The 25,231-nt window shown below is 36.0% G+C and overlaps 2 protein-coding genes across 2 annotated transcripts; both read left to right on the forward strand.

Annotated features, from left to right (window-relative positions):
* The first annotated feature begins 858 nt into the window (after nucleotides 1-858).
* On the forward strand, nucleotides 859-19,037 carry LOC139141252 (uncharacterized). The gene is made up of 10 exons (XM_070710877.1): nucleotides 859-1,308; nucleotides 5,300-5,871; nucleotides 6,122-6,175; nucleotides 6,885-6,973; nucleotides 9,443-9,721; nucleotides 12,398-12,502; nucleotides 14,549-14,584; nucleotides 14,747-14,797; nucleotides 15,059-15,172; nucleotides 18,639-19,037. The coding sequence occupies exons 2-10, from the start codon at nucleotides 5,631-5,633 to the stop codon at nucleotides 18,795-18,797; spliced, it is 1,128 nt and encodes a 375-aa protein (XP_070566978.1). The 5' UTR covers nucleotides 859-1,308; nucleotides 5,300-5,630; the 3' UTR covers nucleotides 18,798-19,037.
* Nucleotides 19,038-23,587: 4,550 nt separating this feature from the next.
* LOC139141253 (peptidyl-lysine N-acetyltransferase YiaC-like) lies at nucleotides 23,588-23,968 on the forward strand. The gene has a single exon (XM_070710878.1). It carries the CDS (start codon nucleotides 23,588-23,590, stop codon nucleotides 23,966-23,968), a length of 381 nt encoding a protein of 126 aa, XP_070566979.1.
* The last annotated feature ends 1,263 nt before the right edge of the window (nucleotides 23,969-25,231 follow it).

The following is a 25,231-nucleotide window of genomic DNA, read 5'->3' on the forward strand; positions in this document are numbered from 1 at the left end:
ATGTTTTCATATGAGTTTACTCGTTTCTTTTTATCTCTAGTAAAAGCTCATTGAATAATTAGTAAAATATAAACAAAAGCGTAGTTTTCAAGGTTGCTAAGCAGAGAGATTTCGAAAATTGCAGGACTATTTTCAATGATAAAGCACCCGTCACCGCTGGAAAAATATGTCAAATACCAAATGGTGGGGGAATAGGAAGACAGCAAAGTTTACCTGCATAGAAAAACTGGCCGTTCAGCCATCTGTTTTACTCAGTTTTGCTCATTTCCAATGTTAGATTGATATCATGACAAAAAAACAATGGAAATGTAGGTCAACGGCATATGGATAACTCAGGCTATAGTTTGTGAGAGTGAATCGAGTAGCTCAGTTACGCTATTCCTCTATTTTATTCTTATTTCCTGCATCATTGCATTAATTACTAACAACCAAATCGTCAGGACTACAGTTGACCAAAATTTTCGAATGGTTTCGTCATCTAATTTGGTTTTTTGTCTGATTTCCAGAGTCAGAAACCTTGCAATATCACGAAAGTTTTAATGTCATAAATACATACATAAAACATATGAAACTCGATTATATGACACTTGAAATTATAATTGCCAGATTTTCAAGCATCAATACCCCTTCCTTGGCCACTCATCGAATTTTATATATTTTTCTTCACAAGAGTTTAAAGTGCTGAGAGGTTTATATATCCAATGCGCCGCACCAAGCTTGACATATAGCTACACATTCAGTTATGCTAAATGTGTCATAATAGGTATGGTATGAATATCCAAATACAACGGTAATAACTTAATTATCAGCGTATCATGGATCATGAAAACCTACCGCCAGCGGCGCACTTTACTTTGATGCTTTAAATTGGGTCAGCAAAGCGAAATAGGTCAAGCGAGATTAATGCTGAGCTTATACTGTATTAGAAGAAGCAGCAGCCCTGCTCAAATTTATCAGATAACAATAACAGCAATGAACACCAAAAAGTGGAAACGTTGCCATCTGTACATCTGATTTTAATCAGATTAGGCCAGTTGCATATTCACAGTTCAACGATGGTCACATAAAGAGTCACTGCGCATACTCACATTACTTTGTAACTGATACGTGGAATTTCCCTTCTTTTCTTTAGAACACTGTCCTTGCTGTAAATATACTGCAACGTAGCGCTGGGACGAGCCTCATTTTTAACGCTATCTATATATCGTTATCTCTCTTTGTATCCACCGCTTCGATACCCTAGTTGAAATATCGTAATGGCGACAGCAGAAATGCCCGTCGATGAGACTGCCAACACACAAAGACGAGGTAAGACACAACATTTGGATGTCGACAGAGGTGCGAAGTGTGACTCAACGTTGAGTTGTTGCAGCCATGCACGATTCTAGAGGGATATATGCATGATACCCAGTTCTCAAAGCTTTACAATATTGGTTACTTCTTAGGGAGCCGTCGTTATTTATGGCCTGGGGGTCAGAGGAATCCGAGGCCTCGAGGGCGTCATTCAAAAAATTGAAAGCTGCAAGGCGGTCGCTCGAAATGTGGAGAGGAAAAAGGGTGGCTACTCACATTTTGGAAATGTACTGAAGCACTTAGTGTAGCTATGAAATGATACAAAAATTATAGAAAAGAATGAAACAAAATAGATTTTAAATGGTACAATTTTATAAAAACATGGTACAATTTGATATGTAAACCAAGTATATTGACTATCATTACTATAATAGTAATGTTTCAGTATTTCCTGATAAAAAATGATATACTTGACTGATCAAGCATAAGAAACATCTAATCTCCATTTTACAGGATACTGATCATTTAAGAGAATGTGTAAAGAAAGCTAATTCTACAAAGTATACAAAACATTGGACTGTCTCGATAAACATCCTTGTTTTATTGCAAGAAACTAATTTGTCATGGTAAAAAAAATACCTGAGCAGTAAAAATTTCTTGTATCTTTCAACCCAATGTAGATTTAATTTATACATTAAATTTTTGTTTTCTTTGTCTTGCTTATTTTGTCTGTCCTCTTTGACAGAAGTTCTGGCAATCTCTTGATAAACGCAATATTGCAGAAACACAGTTTTGATGCCCATATGAATAAAAATGCATAAAATGCAATCTGTGCATACAAATGGTTATCTAATAAAGTATATTTTACTCTTATAAATGTTAAATATAAAGAGAAGGTCATCAAGGAATGCTCTCAGTAAAGACCATTAATAGTGCTCCGGATCTACGACAAAACTGAATTGTTGTGAATTCATCCTTATCACAGAAACATATATTTTAATCGACTCAAGTTCAATAAAATACTGTGATATTTAACCATACCGTATTCAGGCTTTTAATTAGAAGCCGGGTAGCCGGAGAAATAGCACGGCTTGCAAAGTCTCCGGCTGTAAAATCTCAAAGCTGTAAACAAATAATGAATGGACTAAGAAAAAGACGTACACTAACTGTTGGTCCATTAATATCGTTTACACACATGTAAAACTTTGCTAATGTCAAAATAAAATCGCAAATTTGCCATTCCGCATATTCTCTGATCTGCAATCTCATGCAAACTGAGAACAGTTTCCAGGTACAAAATGTATCGTCATTGTTCGATTGTTGAACATTGTGACTCAAACACTGATTATGCAAAAAAATGTAATAAAAATCCTCTATTATTATCATTACTATTATTACCATCGTACACATCAATTTCTCAAAATTTTCCATACGAGAGGAGGGACATCTTCATCTCGTGCTCTCCCTATGTCATTTTCTAACAGTTTTCTGACAGTTTTACTCTGTAACAAACAAATTGAAAACAATTCTCAGATGGCACCAGACTGCACCTTGCAAATATCAATTTCTCAAAATTTTCCATGTCGGGGAGGGGACACACCCCTCCGGCAATCTCCCCACAGCGTCTCGCGTGGTCTCCCCTGTACTTTTAAATTCTCCCCTGACAGATCCTATCGAAAAACCTGTAATGATACATATCCACATTAAACAATACTTTACGGTTGGATACTGGTTATAGCGTGAGCTTTTATATCTATATTTTGATTTCACCTTTATTCAACCCTCATAAGAAAACTGACGATAATTTAGCAGGGTAAACCAGGATATGAAAGGTCTTTACTATTGCTGTATTTTTTGTAAGTTTTACAAAAACATATATAGATATTTGACTTTTGTATGTTGGGGGTCAGTCAAACTTTATGTGTTAGAAAGTTGATACTCAAATTCATCTTGGCTAGCTGGGGAAGGGGGGGATTACTCGAAATTTCGAAGTACCCAGGCTGTAAATAATTACCCAGGCTGTAAATAATTACGTCTTCCTTATCTTGTATCGGCTCCATTTTTTCCTAAAAAATTGAAAGGGAACTAAATTTTCCCAATTTTATTCCCCGTGAAAGTCAATTTATGAATATTATACGTTAAAGTTTCCTTTGGCAAAATTTCAGAACTTTCACTTTCGACGTGTGTATTGCTTTTGTGCTGGTCAACACTCCAAGCCAACATACAGTGTAGAATCCAGTCGAAATTAGGGGTAGACCATTTGATATCCGGGAGGGTTAGTTGAAATATAAATCCAAACAGGAGATGGCAGGAAAAACTACAAAGATTGCTTTTATATATATTATATATATATATATATATATATATATATATATATATATATATATATATATATGTATATATATGTATATATATATATATATATATATATATATATATATATATATATATATATATATATATATATATATATATATATATATATAAAACTTTATTTCGGACTAAATCAGTCCATATAATTCTTATTTCACATGTAGGCAAAAGTTTCTTAGAGCATTACAAAAATATGCTTCTTTTGTATAATATTGTGTTGGTAGAGAAAGACAAAATCAAAGGTACAGGGAATCGCTCCACAATTTACAAATATCGGAAATGAAATAAAGACGATCATGTACCAGCCTAACGATCATATTTTCACTTCTCGATCTCGATAAGCGTGTCATAAAACCGTACATTTGTTTTCTACGAAGTGCATCGAAGTTGTAAAAATTATTGGTAACAAACATTTCACTGGTGCTACCCCGTTTGTCAAATCCCAGAAATATCCGAGCCGCACTGTTGTAGGCGACCCTCAACTTTCTCAGGGCACTGGCAGTATGGTTGAACCAGAGGTGTGCCCCATACAATTGATGACAATAAATCTTAAATATCGTACATTTAACATCAAAAGAGCATGAGGAGAATTTCCTGAGAAGCATATTAGCTGAAACGTAGAACGATCTTTTCTGTCGTTCAATGTCAGCATCGTCTCTGAAGTGAGTTGTTAATATATAACCAAGATACTTTTTATTCTCTACGAAAACAAATTAATACACCATGGGCAAACGAACAGTACTTGACTTGTCAGGAATGACACATAAACATTCAGTCTTTTTAGTATTAAAGGTAATGTCGTACATATAACCATAATTACTACATATATTTACAAGCTTCTGTGTCCCTTTGACAGAGGGACTTAACGAACAAATATCGTCAGCATATATTAGGTGGTTTATGAAGCAACCCCCTACATAACACCCTGTTAAAGAATTTGTAAGTCGTATACTGATCAACATAAACATTAAAGAGTTTTGGTGATAACCCCCCCCCCTTGTTTCACACCGTTAGAAACTGTGAAATCAGATGAAACATCCCTACGAATAAATATACACTGAGTCCTATACCAGACAAGGATAAATCTCACTATAAAGATCGGTACCTTACAAGAAATCAACTTCTTTAAAAGTGACCAATGATTTACTCGATCAAATGCTTTAGATGCATCTAAGAAAGTTACAATGACATTACTTCCATGTTTCCTATAGTAGTTAATTACTTCCTTTAAAACGAAAAGACACATATCAGTTGAATGTCCTTTCTTGAAGCCAAACTGGAAAGGCGAAGTTTCTAGGAAAAAAAAAAAAAAAAAAAAAAAAAAAAAAAAAAAAAAAAAAAAAATATATATATATATATATATATATATATATATATATATATATTTATAGTTTTGAAATAATAAAATGTAAAGCATTGGCAAGTATATGAGAATTATGCAGGATTTGACCACAGTATTGACATACCCAGTTTAGATAGACCCTAAACTACACCGCTACTCCAAACGAACGCCCCCAGTACCAGTGGATCCATGCCAGAGGTTGTTGGGGAACTGGTCATACATTCTACTATGTTTTCCATGCCCTGTAAAGAGATCTTGATCAACTCAACTGCATGTTATCTTGCGTTATAGGTAAGGCAGATGGAGATGAAATGGCAGATTACCCACAGCAAGCAACAATATCTTTTACAGCGGGGACTCCTACAACGACTCTAAATTTTTAAGCAAACCTGCAAGGCAAGCGGGAACTTCAGGTACGCAGAAGCAAGCTGGGCTGGTTACAGACAAAGGCGCCGCTGACACAGACGTCACATCTACCGAGTGTGACGTTTTCTTTTCCTGCAGCAGCAAGGACAAAGACTGGGTGATTAAAACAGCAGAGAGATTGGAAAGAGAATGTGGAATAGAGTGCAGTTACGACTCAAAGGATTTCATCGGTGGCAAAGCCATCACAAGCAACATCATGAACTGCATAAAAATGAGCCGTAAGACCGTTCTGGTGTTATCTCCCGACTTTCTACGAAGTCCATGGTGTGAATATGAAATGCAGATAGTTCTCAGAGAGCATCTTTTCAGAGAACAGAAAGTTGTAATTCCAGTCTTGCTTCATGATTGTATCATTCCCGATTTCATATCCCATTTGACATATCTTGAAGTTCAAGACCCACAGTTCTGGGAGAAATTTCTCGAAATACTGAAAACAGGTTCGTCTCTCTCTCTCTCTCTCTCTCTCTCTCTCTCTCTCTCTCTCTCCATATAACGTGTTTGTCTCACTATATATGCTCGTTCAACTTTTTATGCTTGCACCTAATGTTATTTTGAAGATTTGCATAGTTAGCACTTACATTTACATATGTTGTTCTTCGGACGCGTCTCTAGTCAATTAGCATAACATCATAAACTTCTGTGGTCAATTGGCGTAACATCATGCTCTGATACTATTTTCCATTTCAGATAACACCGAAAATGAAACTCTTTCAGAACTGTTCTCATTCGGTCACGAAGCCGGTAAGTTCTGATTTCAGATTGTTTGATTTGTTTTGCTTTTGCTTTCTCCATTCATAAGTGACAGGCTACGACAGCTGTTTGAAATGTCTTCAGTCTCATTCAATCAAGTATGATAGATGCATAGATACATTTTGGAGGTCGTGTCACATTTTTAATCAAAGTATGTATATTTTGTTAAAAAGTCAATGTGACATGTTTAAGTCCGCGTCGTGTTTCATGTTTATGCCAAAATAAAAAGTGCGTATTCCAGTAACTTGTATCCGAAAATTAGGTGAGAGGTAGGTCGGAAGAAATTTTAATTTTTAATTTTGTTTTCTAAGACCCATAAAATACGGTACAATTAAGTGAGTTCCCTCGAAAGTTTTTGATAATCTGAATGCGAATAAATATCTAGGATCGGAGGGTTTTCTAGGGTAGGCCAGAAACACACACATTTTGATTTGGACGTCTGAGTTATGCAGTAATTTATTGTTTGTTTTTATTTCTCTATTAGTAGTGCATACTTCCAGTTCCAAATAGTCAATATTGAGCATGTTCTGTAAATTATTGAATTGAATAGGAGACAAAGTTTGGTACTTTTTATTTTGCTTTCTGTGATTTATAAACATGACATCGTCATAATTTAAGACATTAAATATAAGATCGTCTGATGTGATACAGTTAATGTTACTCATTCTGAAGCTGTCTTACAAACGCTATTTTGTTGCAGATAAATTTAATGGCAAGACCATTGCCCGATTCTCGTCTAACCTGGATTCTTCAGACGTCTACAACACGCTGTCTTCAAGAGGAATAAGGGTAACTTCACATTTTCGTCACAACATTCTAATTATAAAGTTTCAGATATGTCGCTGGTGCCAATTTTATCACAAGAGTTTTATTTCACATACCGTTCTTTATTGAGCCTCTGGTCAGTTGAATATCAGGACACAGTAAACCTATATCGACATTGAAGGTCGATGTCCATGTTTAGAGAATGCTCCTTGACACTTATGTTTAACACCTTAACGAGCTATTTTGTTTTCTACGCAAACGTCATGGCCGTAGCCTCACCAAATTGCAAAGGAAGGGGGGGCAGAGCCTAGCTTAGCTAGGATCTGCGTAATTTACATAAATTTACATTGTGCATTTAATTAGCAAACAACACTGAATGTAGCAATTATTATGTCTACGCATCCGCTCGATATACGTCCTGGTCATTGTGAAAACTAAGCTATAACAATGGTATAGTTTATGTGTGTGATATAAAGTAAACGCCCAATACCAAATGAAAAAACAAAACAAACATCGAGTTCAATATTTTCGGCCAAAGTTTATAGAAATCAGACTTCAACGACTTCCGTATGGCATCTTTTCTCTATGGCTATGATCATTATAAACATGTTCATTATGATTTTTCTTTCTTTCTTTTCAATGCTGATTAGGATTTAGTGACAAGTGAATTTAAAATTTCTCTCCCAACATAGGTAGAGAGTGTACGTTGGGAGAGAGTTACATGGGGTCACATAATTATAGCATCCTTGTAGTGTTTCTGAGGACATCTACATACAATAGCTATGTTCGTTGAATTTTATTGTTCAACAACAACATGACTAATATCAACATAAACAACAATACAAACAACAAGAACAACAACAACCGGATTTCTTGGTTCCCTGTGGAAACACTAGAATTCTGAGTGAGCTTCATGATCAGCTATTTCGCCTCCAGTTAAACACGGAGTTGAGGGACATATTTGAAGATGTTTCGGGTACTGTTGCTGCATTAGTAGACATCTTACTTCGAAAATGCAGCAAAGTTTCAGTTTGCCCGTACCGAACTGGAACACTTACAAAAGGCTCCAAGCTCTAATATCATATCGATCGCTCACACACCAAACGGCCCTTTTCAGCGCCACCAAATATTCCAAAAAAGAGCTTTGCCTGCCTAGAACGCGCCTCGAAGACAGATATTCGGACTAATAGAATCTCACACCTCCCAAGGACTTGGGATCAGATTTCTCACACTCGTTGGGGATATTTTGTCTCACACTCGCCTGCGGCTCTGTCGTCTGCCACTTTACTCTGACCCGCTTACGTTTTAGTTCCGGTCCGTGTGTTACTCGTCATGCCATTGGATAACATTTTGTGCGTGGAACGAAACAGACTGTTTACCATCCAATCAGAGCTCGTCTAATATTTACTGCAGAGTGTGGGACGATTTCTGAGAGTGTGGGATCGATTTTTCCCACACCGTCGATCCCACACTCCCAGCGTCCAGGAATGTGAGAATCAAATTTCTCTATATTTCTTTTCTGGTCTACCACTTTTGGGACCTCATTTTGAAGCTCTTGGAGAAAGAAAAACTTTCATCTTGTTAGTTTTTCAAAAATCAAAAAATTAATTTTCCCTCAGAATGTTATCACTGGGATGGAGGCCATTTTGAATTTCAGATATCGCAAAACGTTAGGTGATTTGTTTCGCTATTTCCAAACCTTGCACAGTGACCCCTGACTTTTATCGTTATTTTTGGTAAGAGAATGGTTGAAAGCGTCATTTTGGAACTTTGAGCAAAAGTGTAAGTCTTTCACTTTCGAGGTGCGTACTACGATAAAAAATTAGATCGAACGCGCGCGTATAGTCACTCACTGTGATGCATTCATGCGACCTGCTACAAAATAGTATACTTACCCTGCCTGCTTCCTGACAAGTGTCAAAATAGATGGCTAGATGCGACGTTTTTGGTAAATTGCGATAGCTGACAGCGTTCGAATGAAAGCTACTACTCTGTGTTTAATACTTGACTAAAAGCACAGTCCATGTGAGTACGCGCTGCTTTTTGCATTTTCATGCAAAAAGATGTTTAATTGTTCGTTTAAACCTCAAAACAGCTGCATTTTGTCCAGCACGCTGCAAAAAGTAACACTTCATTCAGTTAACCATAAACCATAGCAATAATATAAATAATAGCGAAGAGTCAGTGTAAGTACAGAGACGTTTTACGTTAGTAAACCATCGATTCAAAGCACGAGTGCTGGGAATCGTCCCGGAACTATTAGCGACTTTATCAGCATCTCTGTGTATTCGAAAAATTTGCATTTTTCCAAAACAAATTTCGGGGGGGGGGGCGCTCCCCCCCTCAGACTACGGCTATGAACGTTCAGCCGCCACAAGACAGTAGGTGATAACATAAAAAAGTGAATACTCGTTCTGATGTAAGCGTTAAAATTTTCAGTGCTTTCAAGCAAATGTAAATATTTGAAGGACAACTGTTTATTTACCGTTGCAGGTCACCAAAGAAGACATTGATGGTGCTTTTGGGACCCTTCTTAAAACCACTCTATCCCGCTGTTTTCATCGTTGTTGCCGATCCCAGACTGTAAAGATACTGCATATCATTGCCATTGTGGTGAATATGCCGTATATCCTCATTGGAACGGTGTTTTGCTTGGAGATCCTATTAGATGGCTTCCCTCCCCGGGCTACTGGCGGGGACAACCTTTCAAGTTTCGTGAAATATTGTCTCTTGACTGTCACTCAGATCGTGCTAATAGCGACTTTTTTCGTGGTAAGGCCTGTTTTAATCGGTGTAGCATAATTCATTTTGAGGTCATTGACATTCAAGGTGACGAATTACAATTATATTGCCTCATTACATGTATGTATGTATGTATGTATGTATGTATGTATGTATGTATTTATGTATGTATGTATGTATGTATGTATGTATGTATGTATGTATGTATGTATGTATGTATGTATGTATGTATGTATTTATGTATGTATGTATGTATGTATGTATGTATGTATGTATGTATGTATGTATGTATGTATGTATGTATGTATGTATGTGTGTGTGTGTGTGTGTGTGTGTGTGTGTGTATGTATGTATGTATGTATGTATGTATGTATGTATGTATGTATGTATCCATTCACCACCTATAAATAGTGCGTACATACAGACAACCAGGCAGATGGACGAACATGCACATTCTTACATACGGTATACAGAAACCAAAAACATACGAGCATACATGGGAAATTTTTCCCTTGCATGAAATCGCATAGAGACACCAACCATCTGATTTTGTGCGAATAGGTGTGTTTTACAGGTAAATATTGTATATCACTCACGTATATTAAACACCTATCTGGAAATTTCCGCGTCCTCCCGATGCCCCTGATTTGAAAATATGGCTATAAAACTGGCCTCTCCAAACTTCAAAAGTTCCTACTGTCACCGTTGTCGTTTTACCTTTTCATCGGCAGACTCCCGAAGCCAACCGACTCATACTCCTTGCCCGCCCGACGGGCCTTTACCCTCAACGATTTACTTGGCGAACCCACAGCTTTTGTGCTATCGTCAATAGCGTGCAATAACGTCGCCAAGAACGGGCTGTGAAAGAGCGTATGCATTTCAATGCAATTCACTGGATCCAGCAAAACCAGCCAAGTAACAAGCAATGCCGCCGACTCCTCAGTCACGTTGCTGGGCAATTTTCAAAATGAAAATGTAATTATTGAAGTGAATATTCACACAACATGACGATGAAATCCGATATTATATTGCGACAAGTGTGAAAACAGATTCCGAGTAAATATACAATACATCGCTTTATGAATGGAAATGTATTTTATGTTTTGTACACCACTTCCTATCTTCGCTGCTTGTTCAGTGGAATTTTGCTCGTAAAGTACTTTGATCCATTGTACATGTGCAAGCTTTCGATGCTATACCATATATAGAGAATGTATGTCAACTTTAAACGTCAACTTAACTTTTAAAAGGTAGTTTGCACCTCGACAGTGAAAGACTTTGCTCGAACTTTCCTCAAGCAAAGTTTAACCATTCTTTTTAGACTTGGTTCAAGTCTGTGATTTGTGAATATTTGAGTGGAGTGAACGCAATGATTTTTATTTTGCTTTCATTTGAAACGCGCGCGTGAGTGGAGTGGACGCGATGAGTTGGTGAACGCAATACCCGGAACCCGGCAGAAACTAACTCACTATACTGCGCAGACTCAAAGGTAATGCATTCAATCGCTGGGCAAACCTGGCCTGGGCTACCAAATTCCGAATAGGTTTGTATGAAATAGGAGAGACACAAGAGAAACTATGATAAATGATTTTATTTGTTTAAAATTCACCGACTTGAACCAAGTCTACATTCTCTTTTACAATCAAGAATAAGAATAAGGCGTCATCATGCCAAGTTTGGTATTACAGAAACAAGTTGCGTAATATTTTTACCGATATTTGAAATTCAAAATGGCCGTCATCCCTGTGTAACCAATAAAGGGGAAAACAAATTCCCGATTTTCAAAAAATTAAGCCGGTGAAAGCTTTATTCACTCCATATGCTTCAAAGTGAGCCCCCAAAAAGTGGTAGGCCAAAAGAACATTGTAATGTTTGAAAGTCTGAATATCTGTTGCCAAGGCGCATTCAAACTCAAGGCACAATAGTTGCAGCCCTTAGCCGTTAATAGTTTCTAGAAAACAAGGGTGCTTCTTCATTCTTCTTCGTCACACCATAGTATGTAGAAGGACAAAGTATTCAAGCTTGCCAACGCAACAGACTGTTTACCATGTTTAACTTTGTTGTTGGCAAGAGAAATCTGGTCCGCACAAAGATTCAGTTGTCTACAATTACATTTCACTTAACAATATAGGCAATTTAAACAAGTTGAACATCAGCATTTCGTCATGACTTGACGCGTAGTAGAAGAAATTGTAGTTTACAAACAAACGCATCAAATGTTGAAGCTAATTGAGGTTTTACATGTAACAAAGCATCTTTTCACTACTTTGGTTATTGCTCAGCCTTACTGCAGAATACACAGGGCTGTTTCCAATTTTTATGCATGCATGACAGTTTCCCACACCTTAACCCTTTGAGTGCTGTATTTTTTTACCACCAAAATTTTAGTGCAACATTTTACCAATTTTTATGAACTTTTCTGTAACTCTTTTGATAATTTTGGACCAAATGGACACAACATTTCATTGGCCACAATTTTTTATCGAAATTTGGCAAAAATCTGACAAAAATAACCAAGGTATATTTTATAAGGGCATCAAAAATTGACTTTTGCGCCCAAAGGGTTAATACAAAGATTCATTTGTCGTCAGCGATTCAGTGACCCTGATAATGACAATAGCGTGACCAAAGTGTAGAGTCTCACCTACCATTACCGATGATTGCGACTTCGAAATCATTATTTTATCCCGAATACGTTCGTTACAGGTGAGAAGGATAGGAAACAAGGCTGAAAGAGCTGTCAACTATGGCCTTCTCAGTTACGATATCATCATGGGATACGTGAAAACCAGTCGCTGTTCCAACCAAAGAGTATCCTTTTACTATTGTCTTCGTTGAGAATGTCTTTCGCCTAGTTTAAAGGTATACTGTCACCTGTTCCAATTTTGCCACAGTTACCATAGAAAGAGAAAATCTAACCAACCACAGATTTTAAGCGGGTGGCCGCTTTTTAAAAACAGCGCCCTCACATGGGCATTTTGAATAACAAGGAACGCCCCTTTGACCATATACAGGTGACTGTATACCTTTAAGCGATGTATCCATTGCTTCGATAACGTGAAAGTGAGTGTACTAGCGTTAGTACTTGTGAACTCTACAACTTTTGAAGGGGTCGCAGTCAGAAAAATGTAACAACTAACAGCTCGGTTATTGAACCACTATTTTTTGAGAGGGGATTAGGCTCAGCGGTTCTGTATGTTGCTTCTCCGCCAGGTGACTGGATGCCGTAGCTCGTGAGTTCGAACCCGATTGAAAACGATGTATAGTATGCAGTATGTGTCTGTATGTTGATATTTGATAGGTGATATTCGGTCATCATAAATGTCATTCTTCTCTCTATGCTAAAAGAGACTTTTCGGCCATTTCTACTCATGGGACGTCAGTAAGCATGAACGATATTGACGGCATATTTGTTTTCAAGTTGCAATGCGAGTGAAAGTCATTGATTGGCCATCACAGATAAAGGTGATGGAATTGCTCTTATAGCTTGACAAGAAAAAATCTTGTTTAATGTTACATTGCTGTATTAATGTTGATTTAGTTATCAAGCGTTAAAGTCACAACAGGTGGTACCAGTCAATCTTACGCTCCGTTTAGAAGTAGTTTAAGTGCCCGAAAAAAAACATACTGACAGCCTGGTAAAAAAACTTTACTTGTTCGAATATACAGGACATTATGACGTAATTTCCGGGATCCAGACAGGAAAGCATGCATGTTGACAGCCTGGTCGAAAAGTTATACATGTCAGAACAGACAAGACATGATGACTTACTTTCCGGTATTACTTAAAACACAGCTAATGAGATCACGTCTGTGGTAACACAAAAAAAGGTATAAAAGTTAGCAACGGACATGTTTGCTACTCACATCTCAAACACAAACTCTGCATAAGTAAACGGTTTAGTTTGAGGATTTTAGGAGGATACATTTATTCTTCTTGCTGTTACGATTTTGCAGTAAAGTCAATAAGCGATCGGAAGTTTACAAATCACGAAGTTACATGTAAATAGTGTGTCATACGTTGTGATGCTTCGCGCCTCAATCATAAAAGCCGTTTTTAATATATTAATCTTTAGTTTGTTTATTATTTGTTTATTTGTTCATTTATTTACTTACTTACTTACTTACTTACTTACTTACTTACTTACTTACTTACTTACTTACTTACTTACTTACTTACTTACTTACTTACTTACTTACTTACTTACTTACTTACTTACTTACTTACTTAGTTACTTACATCTTACTTACTTACTCACTCACTTACTTACTTATTTATTTACCTATCATCAAGCTGATAGAGTCAAACACCATGCTGGAAAATATTATTAGTAAATTAGAAACACTGCAATGTCCTACATTATAACGATATCAGTTTTCATGATAAAGAATTGAAGAAATCGGCTAATTCGAACTCTGTTTACTACAAAATTAAGTTTTTCAGACTAATTTATTCTGTTTTAAAGAAGCAGCCCAATCTCCAACACATTTATTCATTTTCATTTAAGTTTTTAAGGTAAAACTGCGGGCCTTGTATAGAATGAGCTCTTACATAAATATCCTGGACAAGTAAAAAAAGTAGGCACAACTTTAACAAAGTAATTTGCGATTTTTAGCGGATGGATATACCGTACAAGTTATCTAAACACATGTTCACAAACCTCTATTCACTTAGTAGGCGATTGATTTATTTGACAAAACATCAGAGAAAGTTAAAAAAACACATCCATCAGAATTTAGGAAAAAACTAAAATTATACATGTCAATGTTTGTGCTAAACAATATCTGATTGAAGAATCATTGCAACAGAAAATAATGTGCAATTTCGATTTTACGCCTTTCTTAACGTTTGTCTAGCTTTATCTGGTTTATTTCAAATCCTCAAAGTGCTTGGTAAGTATGAACAAGTAGTTCAGTCTTACATTCCTTTCGTTTTCGATGAAGAATACGGTGTATGAGCCAACGACGTAACAAAGTGGAATCAGCAACGCTCTAAGGGAAAGCTACCTTTTTCAACCTTTATAACCCTCCGAATTTTCCCTTGTACAAATATAGGATACCCTAGAGAGATACTTGAATGCCAGACAAACGAAAGTAGGCCTAAAGGTATGTTTCTGTCAAGTGTGTTAACTTTTGTCTGTGCGTAAGATGGTTCTTCCATAGTCATGCCAAGCTTTCGAGAAATTGTATTATATACAGTCTTTTTATCGCAAGGAAGTAAGAATAATGTCCACAAGTGTAGTATCACAAACTCTAAACCGATTTCACAATGGTTACCATATTCAGATCCCCCTGTATTTATCTGGACTTTCCTAACCGAGCACCGTAAATCGTACATTGCTAAACATATAAAAACTTACATTTCAGATTTCGGAGTCTAGTGGCACTTCAATTGAAGACAGCACTGCCAATGAGTGCGATACCAATGATTCACAAATCACTCCCTTGCTTGATACCACTGATTTAGAATCAGGAATTAAAGTAAGGAAAAGTGTGTGTGTGTGTGTGTGTGTGTGTGTGTGTGTGCGCGCTACTTTTTGTCTCGTGCCTGTTGTTTCAACTATGTTGCTTAATTTCAATATTGGGCAGTTTACTAGGCAAGTCTCTAAATTTAATCATGCATTCAATTATTCGTACTATTTCACACAAAAGAAGTGTCGAGATAATTGGTTATCAGTAGTCTTTTAGACCAAAACTCTCCGCTGTTAGTATACCCACACAAAAGAGTTGTCCGCTGCCTGTCCATGAACACGATGGAGAAAAGTAAAATGACGTTAGCACCTGGAGTTCATTGGAATGAGAACTGACACATAGAAAGTGCAAAAAAACCCAAAAGTCAAAATTTTGTCCAGGAGTATGTCTTGCCTAACTAATTGTGAGAAAGGCTGGAGGATGGGGATACAATGAAAAGTACACAGACACTCCTATTTAAACTAGTTTAGAGACATGTATTTCATTGCACAAAATTAAACAATACACTAAATATTAGAATTAAACCATAAAAAAATTACATCTCACAATGATATACTTGGTGATGTCAGGTTACTCACAACGAATTGCAAATGACAAATTCTTCAACAACATGGCCATCCCTAATCTTGTACGAAGCGCTAACGTTGACCAGGCCGAGAACTGAAGACTGATCGATTGATTACAGAAGGCTTGTACCTCCGGCCAAAACATGGCACGCTGGCGACCCTGGCAAACACGAGCCCATCATGTAAAATCATTCTACAGATGTGGACCATTGTACTGTTATCTTTTGCATCGACCACATTTAAACTAAAACGTTCCAAACCCAAGAATGTGGTCTGTTTTCATGATAAAGGTGACACAATCGCAGCGCTGATTTGAATGAGCAATGTCTACGTTTTGCCCAAATGAAATATGCGGATTACGACTGCTGAAAATAATTACAGATTACAATTACCCAACCACTCTCTACGTAACCTGTCTATGGTCCTATCAGCTATTAGCTATTAGTTTATTCGTGAAGTAATTTGTGCTATTTCATATATATATATATATATATATTATATATATATATATATATATATATATATATATATATATATATATATATATATATATATATATATATACTGAGAATCTAGGAACTTGTAGTTGTCACTCTACAGGCTGTTTCATGCGCTAAGCAATCATCAGGAGTGAGTATTTGGCGGGAATGGGACTGTTTATATTGTGTTGCAGGTGAGTATGCATATTCAAATAAGCGGTTGCGGCCAATGGCAAGTCAGTTATTAATGAGGAGGAATTTGCTGCGGTGTCTGCATTTTGAGAGGAATTCTGTTCGTTTGTTAAGGGTTGATTTGCTGTCTGAATAAATTATATGGAGTTTTTCTGTTATGCAAAGGTTGCAGCGTTTGGTTTTATTTGAATAGGGGGAGCTCTGTCGATGATTGACCATTTGATATCGTAGTTTCCGTTGTTGTCTTTGAGTTTCCATATGAATTTTGATAGTTCTGTGCTATTTCTGTGCTTGGGTGTTTTGAATGTGTACTTGTGATACGTGTATCTTTGTTTGAAGGTTGAGTCCGTGAGTCCAATGTAGTATTTCTGATCGTTGTTTGTGGTTACAGTGGCTTTGTATATTACTGAAGAGGTGAGGCAGTTTCCTGAAAGTGGACAATCGTCTTTTTTTCGGCAGTTGCACAACTTCTCTTGTTCCCTGTCTTTATGCAGTATTTGGTTGTTGTGGGCTTTGATTATACTTCCCATGTTTCTGGAGCAACTGTAGCTTACTTTCACGTTGTTTTTGTTGAAGAGGTTGTGTAGACGGTGGCCTTCTGGAAAGTGGGTCTTAATCAAGTTCGAGAATGATGATTGCTTACCGCATGAAACAGCCTGTAGAGTGACAACTACAAGTTCCTAGATTCTCAGTATTACCGCCCTGCAGAAATGCATTGAGCACTATACTTTGCCTGTATTGACAAGCAAACCATTTTCGTATATATATATATATATATATATATATATATATATATATATATATATATATATATATATATATATATATATATATATATATATATATATATATATATATATATATATATATATATATATATATCACAAATTACTTCAAGTACAAAGTAATGAAATCTGTTACTTAAGTTTCATGCATCCAGCAATCCTCTGACAGAAGTGAAAGGATTCGTAGCTCGACATTCTTATACATATGATTGGGACATACCATTCTATTTATAGGTGGTGTTTATATATATATATATATATATATATATATATATATATATATATATATATATATATATATATATATATATAATATATATATATGTATATACACAACTTGTGTATTTAGCTCTACTCTAGTATTGAGCACTCTACTCCAGCTGATCTTGAACTAAACAAGTATATATATATATATATATATATATATATATATATATATATATATATATATATATATATATATATATATATATATATATATAATTTTAAGTCCGCAAAGTTTTTACGTGACGAGTTTACGAATTACGGATGGTTTACGACACACAGAATGGACATTTTGACAAGTAAATTAAACTTGAGTTATCCATACAAACAATTCTGAAAATCAAGAGTTCATAGGTCGAAAAAATTCAAAGATTTTCCTTTGTCATAATACCAACACAGATGAAAAATCTGTACGTTTTTTCTTGTGTTTTTTAGCTCATATTTGGTTTTATATATAAATACCAAAAAGAGCTTATATGATGAGTCGGTGGCGTCTGTGTGTCTGTATATATGTGGGTATGTATGTGCGGATGTATGTCCGTCACACACAAAGGCTCCCATACCGCCAAAGCTACCTTCTCAGTATTTGGTGCACAGGTAGATGTAGGGGTTGAGATGTGAATTTGTTCAAATGAACACGTCAGTGTCAAAAATGTGCAAATGAGGTAAGAAAAAGGGAAATCCTGCTAAAATGTGCAGGAGTGGTGGCAGTGAACTGAATCAGCCCACACAACTGAATAAGAGGATTTTGACCTTTAACCTATTTGTATGCATGGTACCTATTATGTTTTGGAGTGGTAGCAGTAACTGAAACAGCTAATTAGTCATTTCCTGTCATTGTTTATGAACTGTGACATATTAACAGATCTGCTGAAACCATGGATGTCTATTTTTGCACATCCATGGTTGGAAGATTCTCTGCTATGCATGTTGCTAAAGTTGACCTTCAGTACCTAAAGTTTCAGACCTTATTTACTTTTGTCATTCTTAATTTTCTGGTTTAAATATTTCTTGTTGTTTTTTGGTTGTACTGTGCAGAAATTGTCATAACATCAACGTATAATTTTCCTGCACTGAACAGATAGAAATAACACTTATTGTTGATCTTTGATATGTACCAATTCTGATCAAATTTGAGCGACACCGTATAATTGCGGTATTTTTACCATTTGGTTTGTTTATTTTCCAGGAAACAGCGCGAAAGACCATTGCTGAGATTTGTGGTGACTACGTCCGGAAAGTCAATCAACAGAAGCTACGCAACCCTGTCAGAGGACAGCGCCACACACGACAAGGTCTGTGCCTCTGTCAATATGTGGAATCCGAAAAGTTCAAGGATTTGGTCTGATGTGTTTGAGAGCTACTTTGACAATCGAAGATGAGACAACAACGGTTTTTCAAAATAAGATTTCAATACAAACATCTGACATACCATTCACAGACTAGTAAAAACTAAGGATCAAGTCTGCATTCATTACTCTTAGCCAAACTCAGACTTTGGTTTGAACTATCATTCTACAAAAGTTTGAACGTTTATCGCAGATGGTAAAAGTAAATATAAAAAACAATCCCCTTAAGAATTGTGTTGCATCACGCATGTAGTATAAGAAGGAAGCTAACAAAACGTATTTAGTTGTGAATAGCAAAAAGTACCCCGCGATGTTAGAACCCATGATCTTGCAGACGTCAATGGTGCGACAACTTCAGACCTGTAAATAACTTGAAACGATATGTTTATATTCTATATTTAAGTCTTTGACAAGATATGAACTGAAGATACTTCCGTGTTTCAGTATATAAATTTCGTCAAATTGGATCATTTAGATATCTATCTCTCATTAGGAAAGTTCATTAAATATGCAAATAAGTTATAAGCTGAAGTAAAAATGCTAAATGACTTTTAATAATGTTAGACAATAGTATCTTCATAGTACATAGCAAGTTTCGTGAACTTTGATCTAGTTAATTCAGATATACATTCTTAATTATGAGAGTTCGTTTAATATACAAATTAGTAAGTAGCTGAATTAAAATGTTAGATGACTTACAGTAATAATAGATCACAGTATCTCCAATGTACCTAGCAAAATCCCTAAATAAGAGAGTTCCTTAAATATGCAAATTGCTTAAGCAAAAATGCCAAATGACTTTGATAATGTTAGATCATAGTTATCTTCAATGTACATAGCAAGTTTCGTCAATTTTGGTTGAGTTAATTCAGACATACCGGTAATCCCTATTTAAGTAAAAAGCTTCAAATATGCCAATTTTTAATAAGCTGATCTAAAAAGCTGATACAACTTTCATGAATGTTCGATAATAGTATCTCCAATGTACATAACAAGTTTCGTCAACTTTGATCAAGTCAGTTCAGATGTATATCCATAATTAGGAAAGTTCATTAAATATGCAAATTAGTAATACGCTACCGTAAAAATGCTTAACAACTTTCAGAATGTTATATCCCAGTATCTGCAATGTACATACGAAGTTTTGTCGACTTTGACAAAGTTAATATAGATATACATGTTTAATTAGGAAAGTTCGTTCAATATGCGAATTCGTAATATGCTGATCTGAAAATACTAAATGACTTTCGATAAAGTTAGATCATAGTATCTTCTTTGCACATAACAAGTTTCGTCAACTTCAAACAAGTCAATCCAGATATATCTCCTTAATTAGGAAAGTTTGTTAAATATGCAAATTAGAATTTAGCTAAAGTAATTATGCTAAACGACTTTCCCAATGTTTGATCATAGTTTCTTTGATGTACATAGAAAGTTGTATCATCTTTAATTGAATCAATCCAGATATGTATCCCTAATAAGGAAAGTTCATCAAATATGCTAATTAGCAATTATCTTTCGTTTTACCAATTATTATATCATACCAGTATATTGATGGTGCAAATGCAGCGATCTGATTTGGCGAGACGCGAAAAGAACCGTGGTATATTGGCGATATACCACGGCTGGCATACACGCGAGCTCTCCGCTTGAGCAAAACTCCGTTTATGACGTTCCACGCTCGTGCATATATGTCGTGAACTGGTCAAAATCTCGTGGTATACCATCGCTTGGTGTGCTTTATTGCTTAAATATCTTTCACGGTTTATATATCCTGGTGTGATCAAGATTTCCAGCAAATGTCATTAATTTGTTTGCAGTCGTTCTCAACGTTTATCCGTTTTTTCTAAAATAATTAATTATGCAAATGACATTGAGCAAAAAGTATGCAAGCCACACAAAAATTTTGATGGATCAGTTCAAGAATGCAAAATCCTATCTCATGACTCATAGAAAGTTTAAGAGATGTAAACTTACAGTGTACAGATTTTTCGAGCTACAGTGTGGTTTCAATTTTGTTTTGGTTGTTTGTTGGGGGGGAGGGTTTCCTTTACTTACACAACAGTATTTCTAAACACCTTGTCCCAATCTCTCGATATCCGTGCGTTGTCGTTATCTGTAAATTGACCATTCAATCATCGGTTGCCGAACTGTAAATCTGTCTACTATATGTTGGCCATTTGTCCGTCATAATACAAGAAGGAGTGTCGGTGTAAGATTGAATCCCTTTTCTGTCAAAGATCACGGGAAACAACTTTCTAGAAGATATGGTGACAGAGCTTTTAGCGTGTATGCCCCTATACTGTGGAATAGTTTGCCGCCCGAGCGCGCTTCGGATGATAAAAAAAGTCTCTTAAAACCGTTATTTTTCGTCAATGCTACTGCTGACTAGGTTATAATTTTACCTGCATTTTTTATATTTTATTTGGGGTTTTTTTTATCATTTTTACTGAGATTTTAAAATACCTTCTTTGCTGTTTTTGGGTGGGATCCTTTTTTGCTAGATTTTAAGCATGCTTGTTTTCATCGATTGGTTTTAATTACACTCTTTTTCTCTGATTTATTTTGTATTTTCTTCGATTTTTTTATTTCTACCTGTAATTGTCTTGTAATGTACAGACCGCTGAGACAAGGTGTGTAGCGTTCTTTAAACAATAAATTATTATTATTATTATTATTATTATTATTATTATTATTATTATTGGGAACTGTAATTGTCTTGTAGGCTTGATCCGCTACACGTATTCCCCACCACTTGTTACACCTATATTTGCACTCACCATTCCGAAATGTACACCATGTCGTGATCTTACGCAAGACCTCTCGCCAGGTGTTTGGCAGTTTAGCAATTAAGTTGTACGGAATCCAACACAGAGGAAGCTCACAAAACTAAATCCGATATGTCACTCACTAAAGTTTTATTTATAGGAGATAAAAGCCCTTCACGCCATGCCTAAGATCCACTCCAACGGCCCTTTCTTGTCTATGCCGAATGCTCATTATGAATTGATAATCAAACTAAAGATAAATAAGCATAATTCCTATGACATTTGTGTACTTTAAAAGGGTGAAAGTATGTTGGCCATTTTGTGCTGGATGGTCGATTAAATTAAAATGTTTCTACCATGTGTATTCTGTAGAGGATGATTATTCATCTCCACAATTCACGAAAACCCATTCCTAGATTTAAATGTAGAGTATTGTATTCGTATTCTAATCTTATACAAAGACACTCTATTCCTGCCAATGACAAACTTTTGAAATGGTTTGAGAACTTAAAAGTTTGTCATTGGATATGGGTAAACTTTTATCATGGAAAAAAAGAAATAAAGTTGAGACAATTCCAATAAAAACATTTATATCGTTTTATGCCATGAAACAGATATTTTTCCTTTTGGAAACTAAAATAGTCCATTTAATGTTTAGTTAACCAGCAGGTAGACTCACGAGAGCATAAATATTTACGCTGTAAATTAGTTGTCATATGTTGGAATAAAATAGTGCAAATCAACTTGAGATATACTGGAGAAGAAGTCTAAATAACGCCTTCAACTATTGTTTCAGGGATCACACCTCGGATATTCTCACACATCTTGACCCACTTAAAGTGTATTTGCGGTACGCGCGCGTGGAATTTGTCACTTCCCATAGGATTACATTGAAATTTGCTGGAAAATCAATTTCTACTAATGTCATTTTCATGAAAATTTGCACAAAGCTCAGTCCAGAGAAATAAATAATACTGATCAAATAAAATTTTATGGTCACCGCGCTAAATTTTGAGATAAACAGCATTGAATTATTTCGTCCATAGAAAATGCATTGGTGAAAAAATGCTGACTCAGCATTTTTCCTCACAAATGGCAAAATTCATGGTCATTTATCTCACAAACGAGCGCGGTGACCCCTATTTTTTATCACACATTTTGATAATACTTACAAAGCAGAATCCAAAAATTGACAATTTAGAGAAATGACATTACTTTTAATTTACCGATCGTACATCCTTAAAGTGTATTTCCGGTTATCGTTTCATTTACTCTTGTTTAAAGCCCCATTGGCTGTATCTCTGTGCACACCAACATGCCATCCAATTTTCGAGTTTTTTTATTCCTGTTATTCAGCAATATTTTCTTTTAAACTGTTACTATTTTTCAATCTTTCGTGATGGCTTTGGTCGATTAAATTCTGGCGCTTACGAGTGTATTTGCAGCGGTCGTATTTGAGTCGCAACTCTAAGTTTTAAAATATCTATGTTGTGCGTTCGTCGCCAATGTGTAAAACACGTTCTATGATCACACTTCGGTATGCACTTTTACAGAAGTAACATTTGATTTCAAGCCATCTAATCAAAGCAAACGCAAAAAAGATATAGCTAATAGGGCTTTAATGTCTCTCCTTTACCCTGTGAGCTTATTGTATAAGCTGTCACAGTTTTTGACATACCATAAACAGGTCGTGACAGGTTTCACAAGCAAATCGTTGAAATAGCCACTATGAGAATCGACAGGTGGGTTACAACGCCTTGTAACCTTTAACCCCGACTTACAGTATGTTTTAAGGCCACAATCTGGCACGAAACGGTATGTTTTTGAAACTGGAACGACCTCGTCCGTGAAATCTTCGCTCAAACACATTCGCTGAACGCGCAGGACTGTAGCGCAATTAATTGCATACCAGAGGCCATTCACACCACTGGGATCCGTCGATGGATAACTCCGCCGTCTACATAAGGGAATGTACCCCGGCCGATAATGACATGCTCATGTCGGTATGGTTCGAAACAGGCATGTCAACGAACCTTGTACCGGAGGAAGGCATGAGAAAGTTCTATCTGATCATGCGTCATAAACTGCTGCCGAAATGGGAGAAACATGTCGCCGTTTCCGGTACCCAACTCGTCGGTTACATTGCATTGGAGGGGAACTTTGTGAATGGTCTTTTTGTTCTGCCGGAGTTCCAGGGCAGAGGTATAGGTCGAAGGTTACTCGATAGAGCTGTCCAAATACACGGGCCACTGAGAGTGTCTGTGTACTCCAACAACACAAAGGCGACGGAGTTCTATGAGAAGTATGGATTCGAAGGCATTGAAGAACGACATGAACCTGATTTTGATTTGATGGAATGGATTATGGAAATGCCAAGTGCGCCATCTTCCCAAGAACAGTAAAGTTTCACCAACCTTTCGAACGAGTCTCTTAATCCTACTCTGCCGACAAGTGACGTTAACACCTGGAGATAAACATTGTCACACGCTGATGAACAACTTTTGTTATCGGCAGAGGACCAGTTGTTGTAAACACATTTTAACAAACTTAACCATTCACATTAAGGTTGAATTTCACTCTTTGCGATAGTATGAATTTTAAGAGACTACACCGATATCCAGTGCGATATTGCCTCTGAAATATAACTGGATTATCTGAGTTTTCCTCTATGTGAAGGAATCGCCATCAGAACGCTATAGAACTAGAATTCAATCTTTATCTGATAACTTCGCAAGTTCTTTTTTAGAGGGGACTAAAGCAGTCTCGTAAGATGACCTCTTCCTTTACATGTACTCACACTTGCATAGCTCATATTGAACAATAAATTGATATTATCTTCAGGAAGAGACAGTTTGATCACGACGTCTCTCAAAGCAAAGACTCTACTGGGTCTGACAGTCATGATAGTGTGGAAAATTTGAGAAAACTATATGCTTTCTGAACCAAATTCACAATATCTGTTTTTGATTTAAACGTAAATTTACACATATGGTATATATGCTTCTGTGGAGGTACAGTTTCATACTAGTTATTGATGTATACATATCATAAAAGATAATGGATTCAGCAAACAATAAGACCAAATTTCTTTGCTACTTACCGAAGTTTAATTTTTCGGTCAAATAATCATACATTTCATAAGTCCCCTTTATACCGCAGGTATGCGCCGCCAAAGACGGAGACTTAAAAGTTTTCTCCAGCTTTCCTCAAGGAATCTTTCGGCTATTCTCTTTCAAAATCAAGAGTAAAGTTTTTGGCATAGAGAAACAAACTACCCAAGATTTACCGATATTTGAATTCAAAATGGCCCCTATTCTTTAATTTATGAAGAAAAATAAAATTTTGGAATTTCGTATACAAGTTTAAAATACAACTTCTCGCTTTTTGCTCTACGTTGTACGGCTCCGCAAGGCGATATACGATGACATAAAGCAGAAAACAATACAAAATACTTTCATTGGGATTATATATGAGAGTTAAAAGTTGTGAGTTTTATATATATATATATATATATATATATATATATATATATATATATATATATATATATATATATATATATATATATATATATATATATATATATATCCATTGGGCCATGTGAAGTGGTACATACAACCTATATATTCAGTTATGCTAAGTATATCATAATCGGCATTTTTGAA

The sequence above is a fragment of the Ptychodera flava genome, chromosome 9, assembly GCF_041260155.1.
Source record: "Ptychodera flava strain L36383 chromosome 9, AS_Pfla_20210202, whole genome shotgun sequence".
Classification (NCBI taxonomy): Eukaryota; Metazoa; Hemichordata; class Enteropneusta; family Ptychoderidae; genus Ptychodera; species Ptychodera flava.